The following is a 21671-nucleotide window of genomic DNA, read 5'->3' on the forward strand; positions in this document are numbered from 1 at the left end:
GCTACCCCTCCGTACAGACACACGGGGGATCAGCTAAATGGTGTTGCAACGTGGCTCACAGGAAGTCTCTTCCTGTTTCGCGGAGTGCAGGGGAGTCACTGAGAGCTTGACGTCTGGCAGCACCAGCTCATGCACTGAGTAGGTAAGAAAGAGAGGAGACTCCCCAGCTGCGGGAAACCCAGGGTCTCTGTGGGGGGAGAAGGAACGAGGCAGGGAGGAATGGGATGGGATGAGCAGGGACTGGAACAGGGTCCCTGCTGGGGGTGAGGAGGAAATGGAATTTGCCCCACCTAAGAAATATCTGAATTGGTGCCATTGCTCGTAGTCACTGAGCTGAGAACAGCGGTTCATTCAAAATGGGGTTTTATGCACAGGCTGCGGTTTGGCGGGGGGGCTTAGTCTGGGCTTTATCAGATTGCAAGATGGCAACTCAATCTGCCAAGTTCATTTTATGAAAACGTGGCAAGCCCTGGGGCGTAAAGAGCCTTGGAAAGCACCCCACGTAGAATTCTAGAGGAGCAGCAAACTTCAGGCCTTCTCAGCAAGCAACTGTGAACTTGATCCACAGAAATCAGAGGTGGGAAAGAGCCACTAGGCCATCTGGGACCTGGGTTTCATAGCTGCTGAGTACCTGTGCTTCCCAATGACCTCATTTGATTTTGTGAGTGCTCAGCACTTCTGAATGTCAGGTTCTCTGTTCTCCCCTGCCCTCTCCAGGTTGTACCATAGGATTATCTCATATAAATTTTACAATGACTTGAATGGTTATCATCATCCCTTTACATTCAGGCTGCAGGGCACAATCTTATTGTATTAATGGAAAATAATACTAAAGCCCTACATTAACTTCTGGGTCCCAGCATCTCTGGGTTTTAGTCAATCTCTGAAAACTCTCATTTCTGAGACCTTCCATGAAAACACACCAGGTAAGTGATGTAGAAAGGAAGATGGGGCCAAAGCCTCAGCAGGACTAAATCAACATGGTTCTGATAAAGGCAGTGGAGCTATGCTGATTTACCCCAGATGAGGTTCCTGCCCTTGATTTCAGTGGAGCTGTGCCAATTTACACAAGTTGAGGATCTGCCTCTAAGGCCCAGATCTTCAAAAGGCATTTAGGCACCTAACTCCCATTGATTTCCGTGGGAGTTAGGCACCTAATGCTTTTGAGGATCTGACCCAAAGTATCTACAGAAGGAGCTTGAGCAGATACAAGGGAACCCAGTGTCATGGTCTCCCCACGTTCCAAATCCAGGTTGCTTCTAACAGCTCTCCAACCTCTCTTAAAGGGACAGGTCCAGACCAAAAGCACTGGCCAGACATTCACACCACAGCTCCCGCTGCTACTCATGGAGGAGAGGGGTTAAAATCGACACCGTGCTGCAAGAGGATGGCCGCAAGGTGGCCTTTTGTCCAAAGTAAGAGGAAGCTCAACGTACCTTTGCTCCTCCTCGAGTTCTTCTTTGGTCATCATTGTCTTATACTGGTTCCCCCTCAGCTTTCCGGGGCTGTATTTAAAGGAGATCTGCTCGTCCGCTGCTGGAGAGAGAGAGCAGTTGTGTGAGAAAGGAGACCCTGGTGAGTTCTGGCAGGCGGTCAATGGGATGGATGGATCCCTTGCGCTCCTCCTGTTGCACCCTAGAGTGGGAGAGGCGCCACCCTGGAAGCACATTTGACAGCTAAACACCGACTGGAGGCACGAAAATCTTCAACAAAGTTATGTGATGCCAGTGGAAGCCGAACAGTACCTTTAACAAGACCCTGGCCTGGTCATTCAGGGAGAGGGTTAGAGTCCTGCCTACAGCTGACTAACATCACAACCATCTAATGCTGTTGGCGTCACTGAGTCTGCCCAACTCACCTGGAGTTGGCAACAATCTGTGGTCCAACGTTAGTGACCTATCCCCTTTGAAATGAGATACAACTAAATTCTACCGCATAGGGAACTTGTTGGGCTATTTCTCTCCCCTGGAGTCAGAGCTCTGGAGACTCATTGGGCTTAGCAGGAGGATGGTAACCGTAGCCTGCAGAATTCATCTCTATTTCTGTCTGGACATTCCTTTCCCCCCTTCCCCAGGAGCTAGGACCCCCATGCTCATGCTTTGGGTTTGTGAATAATCGCTCAGGAGACCATGCTGTAAGCACACTGGGCATGTAACACATAATCTATTCAAAATCACGATGATCCAGTCACCCTGGCCATGCCCCGGGCTTCGAAATCACAACATTCCAGCAGCCAGGAGCATTGCAAGAAAGCTTGAGAAATGGCTTTGGGAAAGGGAGACACCATGTGGCAAATTCCTGGGCTGCAAACAGAGATGGTCCAAAGCATTCTTGACCCGATCAACAGCTGTGATTGCAGTGGTCATGAAGTCCTGCCAATGGATAGACACAACGGGAAAAGGATCCTCTTTATTACCCAGTTTGGGTCGCATCCCTTTGGGAGAACGCAGTGTTTTCAACCCCGGGGTCCACAGACTGTCTAAAATTTCCAAAGGGGTCCGCACCTATATTTGAAATATTTAGGGGTCTGCAAATGAAAAAAGGTTGAAAACCACTGCTCTGTTGCAGGCATTCTCTCCTCTGCCCAAGCCCCTAGATCACATCTCTTTGCTAATTAAAACTCTGTAGCTCACAGATGTGGAGCCAGAGCTTTAGCTTCTCCAAGCAGATTTTGCTCAAGCTCTTTGTTTATTTTTACCCACTCCTCAGGGTCATCTTCCTGCACAAAGTCAGCCCAAAATGCATCCCAGGAGGGCCAGGGCTCGTGCATATTTGTTGGCTTTATAAAAAAATAAATAAAACGTCTAGCGGCTGTGTTGAGATAAAGTCAACGCTCCAGGGACCATAGGGCCATGTTGCCTCCTGCCAGATACTCTAGCATGGCTCCTTCCGGCACAGGAGAAGGATACAGACCAGAGGTGTTGTAAATATCCCTTGTACCTGCCCTAGCTAGTGCGAGAAAGAGAGAACTTTTGAACCTTGGAAGGATCCAGCCTTTGTTTGCTAATCCTCTTGTCTTTGCCTGATCAAGCTATTTTCTCCTACTTCCCAAGCTCAAGGTCTGGAAAAACAGAGGTCAAAAACTGCCACCACATTGCTTTTCTGTCCACAGCTGAGCTCCAAACACTTTCCAGGCCTCAGAATACCCATGGGGCAGGCAAGTACAAGCCTCAATTTACAGGTGGGGAAACCGAGATGTGAAATGACTTGCCGAAGGCCGCTTGCAGTGTTGTGTAGTCATGTGAGTCCCAGAATATTAGGGAGACATGGTGGGTGAGGTGATCACCAACCTTGTCTCACCACGGCCACACAGGCAGAGCCAGGAATAGAACCCAGGTGTCATGTTTATTACATGACAGTCATTGCTAGGGTAAAAAAATATCCCACAGAGCATGCATCCAGGTTTTAGTGTGAACCGATGTTTACTGGTACAAACCTGTTAAAACTGCAGACTTAACAGGAAACAGAGGTTCCCAGTCAGAACTTCTCCTCATCCACCACTTCCACAAATATTTCACATTTCACTCCCCAGTTGCTGCACCTCAGTGTGTCAACAAGCCTCACGCTGATCCTGGTCAGTTTTCCACTGGGGAAGATTCCGAATCAAGGGCTAATCATTTAGCCGTAGCACTGGAGTGAAAACAAAGGCCGCTGTCTGGCCTCTTGTGAAAAGCTACACCCATTGCCCAACAGCTCAGCAAACCTAAGCCTGTCACAGTGCCCTCGCTCCACAGCCCAGAAAACGCAGCTCCGTAAAGACTCATTTCCCTCAATGGAAAAAACTCAGCACTGGCAGGCAAACAAGCCTGATCAACTGGAAGCAAACAGAGATTAGGCTCAGTTAACCAGGCACTAAAAACGAGCCTTAAAAGTGCCGTTGAAACATGCCTTTAACTGGTTGTTGCTCGGGGAGATATCAGGCCTGAGTCTCCTCTTACTTGCACTGGTGTAAATCAGGAGTCATTTCTCTGAAGTCAGTGGAGTTTCACTAAGGTATGTGAAAGGAGAATCAGGCTTTATCGGTGCCCTTCACATCACAAATCTTTATTCTTAACATCTTTTACTTGATAGAAAACCAAGCCGGTTTTCCCTCCCCGAACAGGGGCTGTTCAGATCAGAGTGAAGAAGGGACTCTAGAAATTGAGTGGAAGGGGAATAGCCATTCGCCCATCTGCCTGCCAACCTGTGCTTGTAGGTTTTGAAGGAAAGAGCTGGAAGTTTTCAGTGCTCAAGGGCTTTCTTTCTCTTCAGATTGGAGATAAGTGTCAGGAAATACATTGAAAATTCTAGGCATGATTTTTCCCAGGAACTGCAAAATATTTACGAGTATAAAATGACCTACTTAAATAGAACAGCCGTGAGGTGAGTTTTAAAAAAAGATATTTGTCTTGTGTATTTCCCCCGCCAATGTCGGCAGGTTTCCAAGACGCTGGGTTTGCAGGGTATTTTCTTACTGGCTGTCATTTGGTAAAAAGAAAAGAATCCTAATTCAAATCTACCTCTCCACACCCAGTGCTTCTTACTCTCCTAGACACCTTGGCTCTAGCTCCAGGAACCTGCCAGCTCCCCAGAGGTTTCTGTACAACTTTGCTTGTTGAAAGAAAAGAAGAATGGTGTCTTGTGTTTAGGCCATTCAACTAGTATTTAGAGAGACCTGAATTCTATTCCTGGCTCTGCCACAGACTTCCTGCGTGTTCTTGGGTAAATCACTTAATCGCACCGTGCCTCAGTTTCCCCATGTGTAAAATGGGGACAATAATACTTTCCCACCTCACAGAAGATGTGATAACTGTGAGGTGCTCAGACACTACTGCAATGGAGGCCATATAAGTGCGTAAATAGAAAATGCATTAAAGAAATAAAAAGGTAGCTGGCTGACAATCCGAGATCCTTGTGGTTATACTAGATGCGCACACATGGCTTAGTATCCCCACTGGCCAGACTGAGTCATCATCTTATCCAGCCCATTAAAATGCCTGAATTATTTAGAACATTCCTTTAAAAGGGAATGAATTGCAGCCTGCATGTCTACAGTACCATTTATCCAAGGACAGGATGGTTAGTTAAGCGTCACAACTCCCTCTGCCTCCCCATCCCAGTAGTGGAAAAGGGAACACTTAACCTTACCCGGAAATGCAGCCACTTCAGGGATGGGACATAGTAACACTTTAACAGCACCCAGCAATACAGTTTAGGGCAGGAACTGAAGATCATAGCATCTATTTCAAATAGGGTGACCAGATAGCAAGGGTGAAAAATCGGGACAGGGTGGGGGGTAATTGGCACCTATATAAAACAAAGTCCCAAATATTGGGACTGTCCCTATAAAACTGGGACATCTGGTCACCCTAATTTCAAACTGCTGGAGGAATTCAGGCACGCAGAATGGGGTTACCCATCTCACTTCCTTTTTCCCTTTTACCATTGAACAAGGAGTCAGGGGGAGGAAAAAAACAGAAGAGAGAAAAGTGTTCAGGTTCTGTTTTTTCTTTTCTTCTAATAAAACAATGACGACGACAACGACAACGACAATGTCACCGACACTGAAGAACCCAAGCCCGGGCAAGTGAGTGCCCGGGCAAACAGCAGTTTGGGAAGGGAAATGCAGAGGCTGGAGATGGGCAGCTTAGTGAGATTCCGATCAGTTTCCGTGGCTGAGCTTTGTAACTGAGCCTGAGGAATTTAGCGCGGAAAACTGTGGCCTAAGCGCTTTGTTAATGTTGGCCCAAGGCTCTTGAAGACAGAAAGGAGGAGAACTGAGCAAGAGAATTTTAACAGCTTGGAAAAGGCTGGAGCCTTGATCCTTTACCGTAATGCTGGCCGGGGGCACATCATCGTGAAGGCCCTCATTTAGCAAAACAAGCCGGTGTGGCCGCCTATTGCTAATGTGGCAGGTACTGCCATGCAGGCGGCCTGTAGCAGGCACCATGCACGGAGCCTTGTGCTGCAGGGACTGGGGCAGCGCAGACAACCCAGAGCAGGAGGAGGGGGTGCTTTTTCCAGGTGTGAGAAGATAGGGAAGAGCCGTGAGCCCCTCAACACTGACCCCACTAGCCAGTGAAAGTGGGGGGCCAATGGCCAATAGAGGGACTCCTAATTCAGCCCCACTCCAAGCATGGGTTTGCCATAGCTCTGACTCCTTGGTAGCACAGGTTCCAAATCCCAGCGTCATTAGCCCAGGCTGACCTCCTCCTGAGAGACTGGTGGCTCTCTTACAGTTTTGAACAACAGACTGGTTGCAAGAGCAGCTGCAGTTTGCCACAGGATACTGGGCCCAGACTCCCCTCCCCATCCCTTGTGTGGCCTGCTGTGTGCCCTCTCCCACCCCAGAGGCAGCTGCATTTCAGACAGTAGAACTGAAGGTCTACAGGAGATTAAGGGAATTTGTCAGGATAAAAGGCAACACAGTTGAGTGGCATGTGCCCTAGACTGGGAGTCAGGACACCTGAGTTCTAATCACAGCTCCGCCACCCACTGGTTGTGTTCCCCTGGGGCAAGTCAGGCCAGCTCGCAGTGCCAGGCTCTGTCCCACACACTCCCCTCTCTACGAAACGGTGATAGCGGCTCCCTGCCTTGAAGGTGCATTGCAAGGATTAGCATCTGTCATAAGCCTCCTGCGCCAGAGGGATTGTGACGGGGGCTGCAAAGGCTAGCAAGGAAGTGGGACAGGGAGGAGGGATTCTTACCACCCCGGCCCCCCCCAGGATGGAGGCTATAAGCCATCACATTGACCGTGGTGCTGCTGTGGGACAGTCTCCTGGTCAACACACACACACTTGCCTGCCATCATCTAGTTTGGGGTAGGGGAGAGGGGGGAAGAGTTATGAGCAAGGTTCCTGTGTTGTTGTCCCAATTAATCTATTAATCATTTTCTAATAAAGTCATTGACGAATCAGTTAAACACAGCTCTAGCTAAACCCTCTGGAGATCCCTGGTGCCTTCAAGGAGCTTTTTGCCAGGCTTTGTTCTCGTGTTATGCCAACGGCTGGAAGCAAAAGGCGCAGCACATCTGTCATCAGGATGTGGAGGGAGCTGCTGGGGTGAAACCAATATAAGGAGAAGGGAGGTGAGAGGAACCCACGAGAGCCGCCGTCGAGCTGGTGTGCCACACGCAGTCTTAAAAGGATTAAGCCCCGGGAGGGGGCAGCTGCATTCATACATTGCTGGCCTGTCCTCAGCTCTCCATCCTCTCTGCAGTGTGGAACCCAGTAGCAGCATGGCTCATCCTGGTCCCCTCCCCCTCCCCACCCACCCCCACCCAGGGCCTGCCAGGCTGCCGCCGCAATGACAAATGCCAGTGATGCTATCTGTTCTTTGTGCTCCGCTGACTCTAGCCCAACCCAGCGAATTAATAGCTCAATAATCAGGAGGAAGAGGAAGCTGTCAGCTGCTGAGGGGAGCTAATCCCCAGCCTTCCCCCCAGAGGCTTGCAGCTGAGCAGCTTCCAGGCCTTGCTGACCAGGGGCTATATTTATAGCAAGTGACAGCCTTGCCCTGGTCCCCCAGCATTGTCCTAGAACAGGCCCTCCCACCCCAGACTCTGTGCCTGGCACACAATGAGCAGGGCGAAGAATGCCCAGGCCATTGCATTCCTGCAGCCCTCCCTTCTCTTTCCACTCTCTCTGCCAGCTGGGAATTTAAAGGGACAGAGACCTCAAGCCTCATTCTTGCTGGGACAGAGTTTTTAAGTTGACGAAGGTGTAAATTGATTGGGTTCTGATCTCAATGGCAGAGTTCTGTGGTGGTCCCCTCAACTGGTGAGGTTGCCATTTGTTTCATGTTACCCCAGGTCTGTGCTTTCTATTAAGTCCTCTGTCCCCGCCCTCCCACCACACTGTCTAGCCCACAACTCTCCTGGATTCTGCCACTGGGGCATTATCATTGCCAAAGTTCCAAGAACAGAGATTTGTCAGCCTGCCGAACGCCCCCCACCACTCCCATGGTCTGATTGTACTGTGCACACTTAAAGTCAGATGCCCCTTGTGTTACTGAAACACTGAGTGTGTTTGCACACAATGTGGGTCTGGTGGAAGCAGGGGCACTGGAACAATGCGTACAGTGGGGTGCTGAGAGCCACTGAAACAAACTGTAAATCCTGTATATCATGGAAACCACTTCAAGACGCGGGTATGGCAGCACCCGCAGCACCCCTAGTTCCAGCACCTATGGGTGGAAGGAAACACACCCCACAAACTGAAAGGTGATCTGTATGGGGGAGGAGAAAAGGGGGTGTCACCTGCCACTCTATTTTTTCATGGGGCAGCGGCAGATTATTTCTTTATGGAGTATGAAAAAAGGCCCCGCAACGTGCGTTGAGGGGTTTTATACAGTTTTTCCTCCTTGTGTTTCATGACCCTGGACACACTGGCCTTGTCTCCCATTTTGCCTAGAACTCTAGAAGAGGGAAATTTCACTCTCAGTATTCAGGAGCTTCCAGCTCAGACCCAAGCTGGCCCTTGGCAAGGTGGCACTATCTACGTCCTCTCTCCCACCAGCTGCTGCATCGCCAGCACTTACCATCGTCCAGCTCTGGTTCCTTCACCACCAGTCTCTCTTTTTCCCAGGCTTGATCTTCCTCCTGGAGAGAATGAAGAGCAGAGCAGTTCAGAGGGGAGAACAGTGTGTGGAGCAAACGGAGCTCCCCGAGGCGGCATGGTTCGGTGAATCAGACAATGGACTGGGACATGGCAGACTTGGGTTCAATTTCTGGCTCTGCCATTTGGCTGCTGGGTGAGCCTTGGGCAAATCATTTCCCCTCTGTGATTCAGTTTCCCCATCTAAAATAGGGGTAATGATACTAACCTGCATAGAGATCTATGGATGAAAAGAGCTAGTTTTTATTAATAAGATTATATATTACACACACACTACAGTAAAAGAACATTATGGTTGCCTGTGCATCCTTAATTTGCCCTCTCCCTTGTGCACATACATTATGATACAGTCTTTAATTATGTTGTCACATGCTGTATTTTCCACAGGACCCCTGCCCTATTTGTTGCCCAGGACGGACAGTGCTCATTTAATGATCCGCTATTCAGTATTTTCTCTTCATTATGTTTTCTCTTCATTATTCCATGCGTGGCCCTACGTCTTATTTACAGCACACAATTCAAATCCTGATCTGAAGGGAGAGTTATTGATTTTCTAGGGCACTACAGTATCCGAGTGCTCCACAAACGTTTGTTTATCTTTGTGGCGCTCCCGTGAGATGAGCCATCACCTGTTTTCTCACAGTACTTGGCATATTCAGGCACCGCTCCTAGTGCTTTCAGGTGCAGTTGAGCATACTCACGCTTTTGCAAGTCAGACCCTGGCTTCTTGTGAGCTCTTCCCCACCCACAACCTTCTTCTTTCCACTCCACTAGTTCCCAGTCCCAGTCTCCCCTAGTCTAATCTCAGCCCCCTCGCCCATTTCCCTCCTTGGCTTCCAGTCCCAATGTCTTTGGCCAGCCACCCTCATTTCCTCCCAGTCTTCACCCAACTCCCAGTTTCCGTCTCGTTCCCCTCCATCAGCTGCCCCTCCATTAGCTTCCAGTCCCCCCTGTGTCTCCCAGGTCTGGCTCTTATCCACTCTGCATTTGATTCAATCAGCTTCCTCCTCCACATGATGTTATGTAGAAGCATCCTCTAATTTCCTATGCCTGATCTAGATCCAGCAAGGCCCAGAAGTCAGGAATTGCAACGGCAGGGAAAGTCCTCCTCAATGCCAGGTTGGTGCCTTTTCAGCGAGGATGGACTCTTCTGGGAATTAAGCTGCAAGGCATAGCAGAGACTTGATAGAGCATTAGCAAATTGCGAGTTTTCAAAAGCTTATTACTTGACCAAATGCAGGCAATTTTCACAGGTATGTCAAAAGGCACATCCCTGATACAAAGGCCGCCTCCCTGCCTTTCAAGACCCTGCTCCAACACATGTGGGTGCTAGAACATACTTCAGCCCAAACTATTAAACTTTGGTAAAGACGTAAGCAACGGAACCCAGAGTCTTGTAAAGGGAAGAGTCTGGCAACTCTAACAATCTGCAGGGGTAGGAGCACTGCCAGCTCCATCCTTGGCCCACGGCGCGAAATGAGCCCAGCCTCTCGGTTCTACAGGCCAGCTCCATCCTTGGCCCACGGCGCGAAATGAGCCCAGCCTCTCGGTCCTACAGGCCAGCTCCATCCTTGGCCCACGGCGCGAAATGAGCCCAGCCTCTCGGTCCTACAGGCCAGCTCCATCCTTGGCCCACGGCGCGAAATGAGCCCAGCCTCTCGGTCCTACAGGCCAGCTCCATCCTTGGCCCACGGCGCGAAACAAGCCCAGCCTCTCGGTCCTACAGGCCAGCCCAGGGCTAACAACTAAACCGCAAAAAGGAATAATGAACAAGCAGCATCTCATTTTTTAAAATTTACCATGGGGCAGGATCCAAAATCCGTGGCACCTCAGAGAGGGCTGTAAGGGGCCACGGTTATTGGGGTGGGGGCATGGGGAAGAAAACTGCCCCGGACTTTGATCAGGATACTCTCCATGGAGGATGGGCTGGAAAAAGGGAGAAGAAAACTACAGTCTTCTTCCTCCAAAATCATAGTGATGCCTCCAGAGTGTCTCCCATCCTCTCTCCAACACACACACACACGAGTCTAGTACTCAGATTCTGCAATGCACATCAGAAAGGCAGCAGGCAGAGTGTTCTCTCTCTGTCTCCCCAGTACTGGCAAGGAGACTCGCAGTTTGTCAGAATCCAGAGGGTGCGCAGTCCTGGCTCCTGCCTCCACCCCGGCTCGTCTGGCTTCCCACGTTTGAGTCAAAACGATCGCTCCTTCACAGCTGCCCCAGCTTGCTGGGGGTGCACAGGGCAGGGGCTGGGTCTGTGTGCGAGCAGAAAGAGCCAGGAGAAGCTGCCATGCTCAGTTAGGGAGGAAGGGGGTTGAGAAGCCACATGGGAGAGGAGACAAGGAGAACCAAGATGGCTGGGAGGGCCGACTCGCTGAGTCACGGGCAGGCGTTGTGCAGGTGAACTCAGTCAGCAATGCAGAGATGAAAGGCAGGACAGGAGCTGCCCCCTTGCAGAACAGGCCAGTGGAGTTTCTCAGCACAGTTTTATAATAAACATCAGGAATTTGGGTTGTAGCCCAGAGCCCAGGACCGGGCACGTTATGTCATCAGCGGGGAATGAGCATTATTCACGGCCATTTGGGCTCCTCTTGCACCTCCGGTCCCTGGGTCGCGGACAGCCCACACGCCCATCATCTCTCACACATTCTACCACAGCTATTTTGGTCCACACTTCCAAAAATGGAAGCTCCCTTTCACTCTCCATTCATCTCTTCCCAGGCCAGCATGGTTGGGGGCGGAGCGATGGATGGGGGAGCCCACAGAGCCCTTTCTTTTATGAACAGTGGTGGAAAGAATGTCAGCAGCATTGCCGGGAGGGCAACTCGGCTCAGGTGCTGAGCCTTAGGCTGGCACTGGCATAAGCCAGCTGGCTAGCACTGCCCTGGGACTCCTGGGAGCAGTTCCTTCGCAAAGTCACACTCTCTCAGTTAGCAATGAAGCTGCAGAGGTGCCTAGGAGGAGCTCCCCATGCCTGTGTGCAGATGGGCATATTTTTGGGAAGGGATAGTAGGTGGGGAGAGAAGCAGGCTCAGTGGTCAGATTTCCAGGTAGTCCTTGGGAGCTCCCCCTGGCCTGCATTGCACAGGAGGGCACCAACAGTGTGGAAAATCCTCTCAACCAGGAGCTGTGGGTCCCACCAAGCCCAGCAGGACATCCTGAGGCTCTGGGTCCCGCCAGAGTCTGTAGTCCCATAACTCCTCATGCAGAAGAATTTCTCAGCTCCAGTACAGGTGAAGAATTATCTACAGCAGGGAACAATGAGAGTTTTTGAATCCAGCCCAGCATCCTTAGAGCCGGCAGCAGACCAACTCAGGCTCCCATTAGGAAGAGGGTAATACCCATCTGAGCACAGCCCCATCCCTCCCTCTCTGCATGCTGGGGTGCAACGTTATCCTGCGTGAACTGCGTTGAGACAGAAGTGAGAGCTCCCATCTGTCAGCATCAGGAAACCCCAGACCTGGGAAGTGCATGGTGCTGTACATGGGGAGGGTTAGAAGGGACTACAAGGGTCCTCTAGTCTACCCCCCAGGGTCTTATCCTGGCTACTCATTTTGTCCATTTCAACCTTTACACGCCCACTCTTGATTCCCTACCACTCACTACACACCTTAGCTGAGCCAGCCCCCCCTCCTATCTCCAAGATCCCCGCACTTTCACAGGGGCAACTCCAGAATAAATACAGACTGTGGGCAGTGGAGTGATTATTCCGGAATAAAGAATTATTTTTGGACTCTGGAACATGCCAGGGCATTTTTACTAACACATGCAATTCTACACTTGCATTCAAGGCATGACTGCACATGTACAGGGCCTGTGAGGTCATGCTGCATGGAGGATCCCAAAATGACATCCTCTGTGCATGTTCAGGGCCCAGATGGAATCATCCTGTGAGCACAGCTGGTCAGGAAGACGTATTCAGGGCTTACATGGGCACATAGTGCAGGTGTTGCGTACATAGACGGCACCCCACTGTTTGGAATGCAGCGCCCACATGGGAATGGTTATGCCCATAAGTTTCCCCGTGTAGACAAGCCCTTACCCACCCCAGGTAGAGGGCAGCCAGCCAGGAAGCAAACATTAACTCAGCTCCTCAGCGGGTGCAGCTCCATGGGAGTCAGGAGAGCTACGGTAGCTTACAGCAGCCGAGGATGTGGCCTGACGGTTTTCATGGCCACCACTGTGCTTCGGAAATTACTCTGCGCCTCTGACAGCAAATCTGCTACCCTTGGACTCCTGGGTGCACTTCGGATTGACAGGACAGGCTTCTTAACCCACTTCCATAGCTAGATCTGTGACCCAGTTCAAGGGCCTTGGTGCTTTGCATTACTTGCCAACTCATTAACGTGGGGAAGAGACCTCTGCCGGATAGCAGAGCCATTGGCCTGTGTGCAGTCTATAAGCAGTGACTCTATACCCCGAAGCCTCGCTCCTCTTTATGAAGTAGTTGGCATCTCTGTGCAGCCAAGAACCTCCCAGCTTTTAATCACCCAACCACGTGGGCTTTGCCCCTCTGCAGCTGGCATTAGCTTGGAACAATACATGACTCGGGTAGCATGGCTCTCTCATGTCAGCGCAGTTACCATGGTTCACAGGCAGCCCCAGCAGCAACCCTGCCGCCAGGCCCGGGCCCACCCAGAACTTGGTTCACTGTGCTCGAATGGACTTTTCAGAAGAGCCCTAAGGGGAGGGCAATCCCACACTCCCACCCCTCTTGGGATTGCCTCTGCCCATTTCTAAAGCTGTCGTCGTGGACTCTTATTTGGATACACACAGGCCTGATCACAAAAGCGCGAGAGATGCTGCAGCATCTGGACTGTTGTGGCAAACCCCAATAAAGCGAGCCCATGGCAGAGAGAGCCCGTGGGCACGTCTAACTAACCAACCCTTGGAGTTACCAGCCTTTGTATTAGACAGGTAAACCCCATAACGGACTTGCAGATCCACCCGCCCACCCCACTGCTCCATTTCTGGGCCTCTCCTGAGCACAGACTGACCTTCAAGCTCAGAGGCAACACGTGGGGGAGGAGGCACGTGGGGTCACATGTCCCCTCACCCCTCCAGATTTCTGCCAGGGTTTGTATGCCCTGCCCTGAACCCTGCTACATACCATCAGAACCTTGAAATTGTGCCCCCCACCTCCCCATCAACAATCATGCGTCGTCTCTGTTTCATTGGTGAATACCAAGCTGAGACCTAAAAAGCTTGATTCACTTGTGACCCAAGCCAGAATTTGGACCCAAGGAGCCAAATGAACCTACAGTCAAGAGTTTTTCAACGGCATGAACAAAGGCGGGTCCAAGCTAAAAGGACTGGCTCCTAAGGGCCCACGAAAGCAGCTGGAAGTATACCTAAGGCAAAGGCATCACGGCTGTTCCAAGGCTTGGCCTGTCTAGATTTCCTGGCAGGGTGATAAGAACCGCTCCCCTAGATGCCAGTGCACTGAGTCTTGGCTAGCAGGCTGCAGGAGGAGTTTGGAGAGGAGAGGCACGCAGCCTCTTACCCAGTCAGCACTTGCAGGGTCTGTGTGACAGACTCGCCTCCCCTGGACAGCTGCTCATTCCAGAGGGTCTTTGCAGCCCTTCAGCCACCTGCCAACATGCCCAGCCTGGTACAGAGCTCAGTGCTGCCTGTTTGCTGAGAGCCCTGCCAGCTTCGGAAGCGGAGCTGCGCAGCCATTTGTTTAAATCCTGCCCAGCCCTATTTCCTACCTGCCCCGCCAACCCTTCACGCCACAAACTCTTCTCCCTGACTTTGACAGTACTGCACCTAGCAGAGAGCCGATGCTAACACAGAGGAAGGGATACAGAGCCACTGTGTCCAATTTGCTTCACAACAGGCAGGACCAGGCCGAGACCTGCAGCACCCTCCCAGCTGCAGGCTAGAAGAGAGGCTCACAAAGGTGTCAGCGTTGGGATGGGAGGGGATAACGGGGATGTGTCCCCATCCGCCCTCCCCACGCCTCTCTCAGGGAGTTTCGTATGAGCACTCCCTGCCTCTGAGGAGACATGCCAACATGCCGAGTGAGAGCTACAGTCCCCAGCTAGGGGTGGGGGGGAATACCGGGGGAGAGCATCTCAAGCCACCGGAGCAACAGCTCTCCCCTTCGCACTGTGTAGCCCCTGTGACAAGATGGGAGGCAGGGAGAGGGGGATACTGGCAGCTGAAGGGGCTCGGGAAGTGCAGCTTGTAGCCCCACAGTGGAGAGGGGAGCTCCATGACAGATGGGACTCAGTGACAGAGGCCTGAGGACACTCCTACTGCCCCAGGAGGGTATGGGGAGTGCATGGAGGCCTTCAGGGCAGGGGAACAAAGCCAGTAGATAGGGCGGGGGGGGGGGGGGGGGGTTAGTGAGGCGAAAGTGGGAGTAGCTGGTGGGTTTGGTGCCCTTCCTTGCTGCCCCAAAGTGCTTACAATCTAAATGGACAAGACCACAGGGTGGAAGAAAGGGAGGATTATGATCCCCCTATACAGGTGGGGAATTGAGGCACAGAGTGGCTAAGTGACTTGCCCAAGGTCACGCAGGGAGTCAGAGACATTACAGGACTGCTCCACGTCCATAGGGATGTAAATAGTTAGCTGACAGAGAAGGGACCAGCAGATGGTGCACTATAATATCTGGCACAGCTCCTGGGTTTTTGCAGGACGAATGAAACTGGTTGTTGTTATGCTCCAACAGCAGCTTTGGCTTCCTTTGTGCAGCTCTTGACACTGAGCTTTTAACCTGCCAGGAACTGAACCGAGAGCTCCTGAATCCCAGTGTAGAATAATCAGCTCATGAAAAGGGTTCACTCCAGACCCCATTCACTTCCCAAAGTGTGAAATAGAGGGATGGGGCTTCACCCTGCTTTCAGAGCGGGCGGCTGCCCGGCCTGGACACTGCAGATGCAGACGGGGTTTGGTTTTTAACCCCAGCCGAGCCCTGAGTGTGACTGAGGCTCCAGGACCTGTGGAAGCCTAACCAACTGCAGCAGCTCCGGCAGGCAGACAGCCCAGCCAGCCCAGGCTCTGCGCAAAGCTGGGCCCTGAGCTCTGCCCAGTTGGAAAGCGGCCAGGGGGAGGTGCAGGGAGACATTTTAGGGACATCAGGGCAAGCTGCCCCTCCAAGCAAAGGGAGCATTAGAGTTGGGAGAAGGGGACGCATCAGCTGGCAGCAGAATCCGAAGCACCCTGGCTAGGTGAGCCCATAAACCCTGTGCTCTCCTGGCCTCTCCTCTCCCCACAATTCGCTGGCTGCATCAACAAGCACAGGCTCCTAGGGAGGACACCTCCCCGCAGTGAAAAGTCCTGCTTGCCTTAGGGAGGCAGGACACAGCGATAATTATCTGGGAGCATCTGGAGGACAGTTACACATGCAGTTCGGGCCAGCTGCTGTAACAGACAAAGATCACGTCACTGCAGGCTTAACGACAGACCTCATTATGCAGCAGCTGCCCAGTGCCAAAGACATAGTTCAGCCACCCTGGCCGATGCAGCCCTCAGTGACCCCTGCCTGCTCCTGCTACCTCTGCCATACCTGGCCCATTCTACAGCACCTCCCCTGCTGGTGCCTTCAAGCAAAAACACTGCAGTGAAATGCCTTCTCTTTCAGAGTCTCTGAACACTTTGCAGACAGTCACACCTCACAGCACACATGGGAGGGGTGGGAGTTATGACGACACCCCAGGAGACAGGCACAGAGAGGTTAAGTCACCCACCTGAGGTCACAGAGTGTCAGCTTTCCAGCTGGGAACAAAACCCAGCATCCTGACTCCCAGCATCACCGCAAAACAAGGCCACTTTCCAACACAACCCTCCAAAAACAAAAGGGTAGCATAGCATGCTTCCAAAGGCAGTCTTGCCAACCCCAAACGTGAAAAATACTCTCAATCAGGCACCCCCAAAACCACAAGGTTGGCTTAAAAATCATGAGATTTACAAATAATAATAAAAATAACCAAAATTATTTGTTATTTGCCTTCTGGTGTTTGAACCTTTAGGATGAACTTAGGTCATCCGAGCTTGAAACTTCCTTTCCTGGAATTTTTTAAATAACAGCTGAGCTTCTCATGTATTCACATGACTCCAGCAGCTGGGGCTTTAAGAAAAACACCAATTATTATGAGATTTGCAATCAAATCCCAAGAATGCTGCAATGCTGAAAAAAGTTAAGAGCTTGGCCTTTAACTGAATTAAGAACAGGCAGGATGGTCCAGAGGTGGTAGCTAGGCTGTCCTGCGTTCTAGTCCTGGCTCTGCCAGTCTGGGGCCTTGAAGTCTGCTAGGGACTTTGCTATTGATCTGATGTGGAAGACAGTCAGGATACATGATAGGTGGCAGTGTAAAACCTTAAGATAGACAAGTCACACCACCTCCTGCCTCAGTTTCCCTACCTGTAAAATCAGGATAACAATAGCGATCTACCCACCTCCCACTCGTGGTGAGACTGACTTAATACCTGTAGAGTGCTTTGAATGCACCCAACTGTTAATGATTAGCCCACTCAAAGTCCTAACCCCTGGACCAGGAAGTGAGAGAGAGAGGAAATGGGAAGGATCAGAAAAAGAGACTGTCAGGAGGGAGGCCCAGCTCACTCTCTGCTATACAAGTCTGTCCCCTCACTCCACCCCCCACCCATTGGCAAAGTCATATCATAATCTGTTTTTAAACTCAATGCTGGACAATGCAAGCCATTACCTCACCTCTTCCCATTTCCTCTGTGCAGCCCAAACCCTCCCTGCGAGGAGCTCCCTCAAGCCCAAGTCTCCCCTCCCTTTAGCAAAGGGGGCAACCGAAATCTGGCCAAGTGGGCTGGTGCGTCTAGCTGCCCTTCGTTGTTGGGAGGCGAAGCTTCAGTTTCCCCAGAGTGGCTGGGGCAGAACAGCGTGTCTCTTACCCTGGCAGGAGGAGGGAGGAGCGAGTAGCCAGCCTCCAGGAGAGGGGAGGGAAAGCGTGTGCTTTGGAATAACTACCCAGGCCCCACGCAGACGTGAGTAACACATTGCCATTTATGGCTGCACTTTCTGATCCAAGCCTGATGCAAGACATTGCAAGAGTGAGAAAGAAAGGGGCAGAGAGGAGAGGGAATAAAAAAGAAGAGCCGAGAGAAAAGGGGGAAAGAAGGGACTTCTTCTCTGCAGAGTTTGGCCGAGCAGATGGTCACCACACAGAACATCCCCTCTGACCCAAATCACACCACTCAGCCTCGTTTGTGCATCTAGGAAAGCAGCTGTTACAGCATAAAACCTCCTTGCTCCCCCATGAAATAATCCTGGCCAGTGAGGCTCTGAGGGGCCAAGAAAGGACATGCCATGCGAGCCACCTCAGGCCTGGCTGCAATTCAGTGTATAAATGCCCCCTCCACCCCTTCCCCATCACCAGCTCAGCGCTGCCCCCGTCCCAAGCCCATGTAGCCGGGGAGTTCCAGTTCTCCCATGCACCAAGAAACAGCTGCAGAAGCAAGTGGGCAGCTGCCTCGGGCAGGGAACCCCACTGGGGCTATGGGGCAATATTCTTCCCTTCTAGCCCATAGGGAGACATCAAATTCTGCCTTGCCCAGCCCAATTGTGCCCTGCCAGGCAAAAATATACATGTCTCCATCGGCTGGGTGAAAAGGCTGGTGTGGCGGTGGAGAGGTCATGGCGGGGGAGTTTCTGAGGGGATGAGGGTAGAGGACAGAATGAGGAGAGGCAGGTCCTCGGTGCCCTGGACCCGTTTCACATCCCGATTTGCAAGTGACCCAGCCACTCCGCCCCACATCCCATCTCATAGAATCATAGAATCATAGAATATCAGGGCTGGAAGGGACCTCAGAAGATCATCTAGCCCAACCCCCTGCTCAAAGCAGGACCAATCCCCAATTTTTGCCCCAGATCCCTAAATGGCCCCCTCAAGGATTGAACTCACAACCCTGGGTTTAGCAGGCCAATGCTCAAACCACTGAGCTATCCCTCCCCCCCAAACTCAAGGACACTCAACCAGGACACTCAAACAGCTCCTGTGTTAGGCGTATGTACGGAGAAGAGGGGGAAGACACGGGGTGGGGGATGTGCTTTCGGGTAAGGCAATCATGTGCATTAGAGGGTGAAGGGACCGGGCAAAGCTGCCCTCCGGTTGGGAGCAGGTGGGAGAAAGGTACCAACCCTAGCTCGCACCCCTGGGATGGAGACCCAGCACCGCAGGCCTCTCCCCAGGCAGGGCCCAGCCAAATAGTCGCCTGGTTCCAGCAGACGAAAGCACGAGGACTCCAGGACTCCATGCAATGAAACACGTTGCCGGCTGCAGCTTGGCTCTTCGAAGTGGAAATCCCGGACATGGCTGGAGAGTGGGTGAATTTGAGCGTTTGAGGGGAGCAGGGCCTCTCGGGCCAGGGGCTGAGGGGCTGTTTTGGACAGGGCAGCGTTCTTGAGCCTGGCACTTTCCAAACCTGGCCCGGGGGAGCTGTCAATTATTTCAGAGGGGGAAGCAGCAGTGCAGATAGCTCCCCTGCCTGCCAAAGCTATTCACAGCTGTGGTGGCATGAGATGGAGTCGAGGGCCACCAGGGAGTCAGAAGGGCAAGGTCAGCCAGTTCTCCTGCTGCACCGGCCATTCCCTTCGGCCAAGACAGCACTTTGCTGTGGCTAGATCCTGAGGTAATGGAGGGCGGAGAGTTGGGCTGGGCCGTACATAGCGGTGGTTGACACTATGACTGGATGTCTCTTTTCCGCCTCTCATTTCTAGGATCACGAGACCAGAGCTGTGTGAAGCCCAGACCTTGGGCCAGACCTGGGGACCTAGACCATCTTGTGAGCCACATTCGGTTCCGCTGTGGGTGAGAGACAGGGGGCAGAGGCACTGGCTGGCCGCTGGCGACTGAGGAGTTAATCCTCAGTTCAGTCACCCCTTCCCCTTGCCCAAGTGCTCAAAGGAAGGGCAATGAAGTGGGGCTTAGGGTGCCAATAAATACCTTTGGGAAGGAGGCAGGAGCCATGTTGGGGGTTGAGCTCTAAGCCAGGATGGTTTTGAATTGATCTATTTTTGCTTCCCTGTTACAGACATTCCTGTGGTGGAAGAGCCCTGCCAGTGGCCTCCCCATCCTGCGAGTCCTTCCCGCAGCAGCCGGGGGAAGCCAGGCGCTCATTGTGCTGCCTGAGATTTAGACTTGAAAGCTGGCGAGAACCTCCCTGCCTTTAGCGGGCTTGACCCTCTCTGAAGAGCAAATCCCTCCATGGCTGGGTGACCTAGCCCACCTCCCACCTACCCGCTGGCTACTAGGTTTAATAAAACTTTCCTAGGGAGAGTCCAACTGCCCGGATGGATTGTTGTTCCTTTGCACCCCCAATCCTCAATAGCCTCCATGCCCCCCTAAGGCCTTATCTGTGTTAGCACTTTCCCCTGGGACTGTCATACTGCTGGTAGGAACGTTGGGAGTGCTAGTGTAGACCAGCTGCCGGCATTTTAACCCTGGGGTCATGCAGACCAGCTCTGGACAGGGGGGCTAAACCCCAGCAGCTGGTCTGTCCTAGCCCCCCCTGCTCACACAGGTGGGGCAGCACCAGGACTAAAATGCTAGTCTAGATAAAGCCCAGATAGGGCTGTAGCCAATCTGCTTTGTAAACCACTTGCTTAAACCACTGGCCCAGCTGACCTCTCCTGCCCTGCTCCCCAGCTCAGCTAGCAACACCACCAGCAATCTCCCCTTCTCCCCTGTGCCATGTGTCCACGACACATTTCCCTGCCTTTGAGAGCCTTTTTCTCCAGGAGAACTGGCTCAGCCTCTCCCCTCCCCGCCTGCCGGTTACTGCCACTGAGCCGCTGCAGCCTGCCAGCCAAGGGGCTTGTGCTCCCGTCGAAGGTGCATCCTGAACTGGCCAAAGGGGCAGGTCCACCCAGGAGAGACTCCATGGCTCAGCACAGAAGGCACTTCTTAGGCTTGTCTCGTTTTTTAGCACTGAACTCTCTGCACACACCGTTCCCTTAGGGCAGACTGGGAACCCTGGGGAACAGGGCTCTCAGGAGCTAGTCACATGCCCTGCCGGCTGCACCTGAGACCCCTGCAGCATCCCAGATGGGGAATTATCGCCAAGGCAGCACCAAGCCCAGGCAGCTCCTTTACAGTCAGATTTCTGGCTGCGCGAATCTCAAGTTATTTATTCCCCTCCCTGCCCGAGGTCTCCGATCTCCCTTGTGAGCTGTGACAGAAGGGCTGCGTCGCAATCAGACTCCTCTGTCTCCTTGGGATGTCTTGTGTCTGTCAGCACCAGGCCCCTGGCTACATTCGCCCTGCAGTTTGCTAAGTCAGTGTAGTCACAGGTTGGGCGGCCGGCCCTAACACCTCCCAACTGTGTTTAAGAAACCAAAGGAGGCTGTGTCTCTAGCGGTTAGAGGGCAGGACTAACCGGTCAGGACTCTAGCAGTTAGAGGGCAGGGAGTCAGCGGGTTCTAGTCCCCCACTGTGTGACCGTGGGCAAGTCACGGCACCTTGATGTGCCTCAGTTTCCCCACCTGTAAAGCTGGGATAAACCTCACCCACTGATTTAAAAGCACTCAATGATTTTTGGATGAAAGGGGCTGTAAGTGCAAAGTATATCCTCCTCTTCCAGGGAAATCCGCAATTGCTATGGCCAATCTGGATTTAAAAGCTTAGCAAGTGGCTAGCAACAAAATTGAATTGGGGAGGGGAGGGGAGTAGTTATACACCCTGGCCCAGTGGAGTAGTTATACAGTAGTCTCATGAACTGGCTAGTGTCTGTGAACCACTGCCCTCTACTGGATGGAATCAGAACGGTCTGACGGGGCATCATAGACCCTATACTGCTAATGAAGATTTTCCTTTAGCCTCAGCAGACTGGGCCTGTGCTTCTTAGAGCAGGAGGATCAGAGTTTTACCCCCACAGCTACCTCCAGGAAGTTCAAAGTGGCTACAGTGAACAACACAGTAACAGCTCTAGAGTCCCCAGAACTGGCACCTCCTCAGAAACACACCCCAGATTTGGGGGAAGACAGGGACATGAGAAAGAGAAAGTGATAGACACATACAAAGGGGAGATAACATTCAGGTCCCGCTTGTGTCCCAAACTTCTGATTTGGAATCCTACAGGAAAAGGCTGAACGTAGTT

General features: G+C 52.2%; 1 protein-coding gene across 4 annotated transcripts in view; it reads right to left on the reverse strand.

Moving 5' to 3' along the window:
• The window catches only part of MXRA7 (matrix remodeling associated 7), a 49214-nt gene that overhangs the window by 17316 nt on the left and 10227 nt on the right, over positions 1–21671 (reverse strand). For 3 of the 4 annotated variants that reach the window (XM_073310434.1, XM_073310437.1, XM_073310436.1), the window contains exons 2-3: positions 8518–8578; positions 1437–1536 (exon numbers count right to left, since the gene is read on the reverse strand). In XM_073310434.1, coding sequence (XP_073166535.1) covers positions 1437–1536; positions 8518–8578 — 161 coding nt within the window. The remainder of the gene's footprint in view (positions 1–1436; positions 1537–8517; positions 8579–21671) is intronic. The other variant, XM_073310435.1, reaches the window with a different exon arrangement.

Source organism: Lepidochelys kempii, chromosome 14 (assembly GCF_965140265.1).
Source record: "Lepidochelys kempii isolate rLepKem1 chromosome 14, rLepKem1.hap2, whole genome shotgun sequence".
Lineage (NCBI taxonomy): Eukaryota > Metazoa > Chordata > Testudines > Cheloniidae > Lepidochelys > Lepidochelys kempii.